The 2,822-nt window shown below is 60.8% G+C and overlaps 1 protein-coding gene across 1 annotated transcript; it reads right to left on the bottom strand.

Annotated features, from left to right (window-relative positions):
- Positions 1 to 579: 579 nt before the first annotated feature.
- EMIHUDRAFT_447194 (hypothetical protein) lies at positions 580 to 1,910 on the bottom strand. Its single transcript, XM_005779654.1, has 6 exons — positions 1,751 to 1,910; positions 1,601 to 1,686; positions 1,404 to 1,461; positions 1,189 to 1,313; positions 919 to 1,039; positions 580 to 794 (listed from the first exon to the last, which is right to left on the bottom strand). The coding sequence occupies exons 1-6, from the start codon at positions 1,835 to 1,837 to the stop codon at positions 759 to 761; spliced, it is 513 nt and encodes a 170-aa protein (XP_005779711.1). The 5' UTR covers positions 1,838 to 1,910; the 3' UTR covers positions 580 to 758.
- Positions 1,911 to 2,822: the final 912 nt, after the last annotated feature.

Genomic DNA, 2,822 nt, shown 5'->3' on the forward strand with positions numbered 1-2,822 from the left:
GCACCCGGCCACCTTGGAATGCTTCTCCCGCCGAACATGGGGAGAACCCATTCCAGGCAAGGGCCGCCCCAAGCGGGCGTAAGGAACTAGGTTGGTTTCTTTCCTCGGTCGAAAATTCTTTTCTTTTGGTAAAGAGAAACGCCTTCGGTGGTGGAACAAAACTTTGGGGGAAAACGCAGAGAGAAATGAAATCCATCCGGCTCACAAGGGAGGGTGTAGAGCTCACAAGTACAAGTTTGGCCGGCTCACTTTCCTTTAAATACCCAGAGGCCCTGATCCCTCTCCCAGGATGTGCACAGACACGAGGCAGAGGCCTGATCCGGGGACAGAGGCCGGTGCTCATACACGGCGCTGCAGCCTACTCCTTGTCCTTCTTCTACTTCTTTGCTCGCCCACACACGCACACACGGGCGCCCACGAGCCTGCAGGGGTACCCTTCACTCCAATGCAATTCACTCGGGGCCCCAGAGATCGGTGAAAAGAAAGGGCTAAGGGCCCGCGATAGCGCGATTGCGCTTTGCAGCTTTAAGGCGCCGCGGCGGCGGAGGCGCACACAGCCGCGGCACGGCCGACGACATCGCGCTGCATGAAAAACGACCATCTCTCGCACACGGAAGAAGGCCACAACTTTCCCACACAAAGTATACGCATTTTTTTGGGTACGAGAGAGGCACAATCGTGCGTAGAGCGCGTAGTCTGCCGCACGGGGCGCAGCTGGAGACGCCGGCAGGGGGCGCCCTGTCACTCGCCGTGACTGGCTAATCATCGTCGTGCTGCGATACCGAGGCGTACTCCTGCCCGGGTGGGGGCGCATCAGCCATCAGGGGTGCCCGGGTGGGGGTCGGGCGCATCAAGGGGTGGTAGCAGAGGGAGGGTGGGCGCGCAGGGCTGCCGGGGCAGGCGGCTGGGGCATCGCGCCTTGTTGCGCCGCGGACCCGCCACCGCACCCACGGAGTCGTTGAGCCACGCCAGGAAGTCGGGCGACTGGTTGGCCTTGTCCTTGATGATGGGCTTGCCCTCCCTCCACTCGCCCTCAAACCTGACACAGGGGCGGGGGGCGGTCCTGGACGAGGGCATGTCGCGTGCAGCCGGTGCAGCGGCGCGTGCAGCCCGTGCAGCGGCGTGGAGTGGCGCAAGGCGGAGGCGCAGGGCGGAGGCGCAGGGTGGAGGCGCAGGGCGGAGGCGCACAGGTTGCCATGCGGGTCCGTCTTTACGCCGTGGCCGTGCATCTTGCCCTCCTTCCAGCAGCCGACGTACTTTGAATTCGTTCGCCACGTGTAGGTTCCGAAGCCGTGAATCCTGCCATAGCTCACCTGCAGAGGGCCGGTGCGGTGGCGCGCGTGGAGTTCGAAACATGCGCGTGCCACTCCCGCACGTGAACTATGACTGGGATGCAAAGGCGCCTCGCCAATGTACTTGTCGCCGATCTTCCAAGTGTAAACCCCGAGACCGTGCATCCACCTGCACGAGGGCCAGCGGCGGTGCTGGCGGCCTTATACTGGCGGCGGACGAACGGGCTTGGATGCGCGCATATCTGTGCATACACACGTGTGTGCATGTGTTTGTATGTGTGCTGCGGCGCAGTCCCTCCATCCGGCACCCGTTCTCCCACTCGCCCTCAAACTGGTCGCCACTGGCAAAAGAATGAGTGCCGCGCCCATTCTTGAGGCCAGCCTTCCAGTCGCCCTGGGGGAAGTAGCAGGACGTATCAGGGCGTGCGGGCGACTGTGGGGACGTGCCCGCCGACAACCTGATAGCGCGAGCCGTCCGTGTAGACGCACACCCCTACCCCATGCATCTTTCCTTCCTTGACGTGGCCATTGTATTCGCCCTCCATTGCTTCGACGACAAAAACAGGCTCGGGATCGTTGAAGAGAGAGAGGAGAATAACCGCTACCGATGGACTCCGCGCCCCGGCTCTGCCTCCTTCTACTAAGCCACTTTTCCAAAAAGAATTCCGCGCGGCAAACCTCTCTCACAGCACACTGGCACGACAAGGGCGCAGACTGGCGCGGACTGGCACACACACCGGCTCACTTTCCAACTGTCAGCAGTTCACCTACGTACGGGTATGTTCGTAAGAGCTACATACACTGAAAAAGAAAACGCCAAGCCGCAGCGTCGCACACCACTCGCGAGTCGCGACCTCTTCGCTGAGAGGTTGAGGTGCGATTTGGCGCTGCTTCACAGCCTTGTTATTGAGAAGAAAATACGTCCTATGGCGCTGTGCGCTGGTCTGTGAGAGGTTGAGGTGCGAGCCCTGGAGGCCCTGGGGATCATGGGGGGAGACTACTTCACACACACACAAGCACTCAAGCACAACCATGGGGCCCCAAGGTCACGCACGGACAGTCCAGAACGGACAGACCACGACGACAGTCCAACAAGCTGCTATCTATTCATTCAAGCTCGAAAACGGACAAGATGCCAACTTCTATGCGAAAGCCCGCGACACCGATTTTTCTTAGTCCCGTGCCCAGTGTCGGGCGAGGCAGCTCTGTTGGAGCACTTGGAGCACTGGAGTGCCGTGCCGATAAACTTCTTTTCTAAGCGGAAGCGGGGACGGTTACGCCCCACACATGTCGTCGGACTGACTTTCGCAGCCTCGCTCGCTCGAATGTCCATGCTCGGCGTCCCACCGCTGGGCGACACATGGCACAATGGCAACTCTGCTGGCAACAAATCGATGCTCACGTACCGCATGGGAGTGGGCGTGCCAGGCCACACCGGGTTCACTCCTGCTGAGGAGTGCCTCTCGATTCCGATCAGGACGTCGCTTAAATACCGGGACCTCAAGGAAGCCATCGGGAACGGCAGTCAGT

The sequence above is a fragment of the Emiliania huxleyi genome (assembly GCF_000372725.1).
Source record: "Emiliania huxleyi CCMP1516 unplaced genomic scaffold EMIHUscaffold_2295, whole genome shotgun sequence".
Classification (NCBI taxonomy): domain Eukaryota; phylum Haptophyta; order Isochrysidales; family Noelaerhabdaceae; genus Emiliania; species Emiliania huxleyi.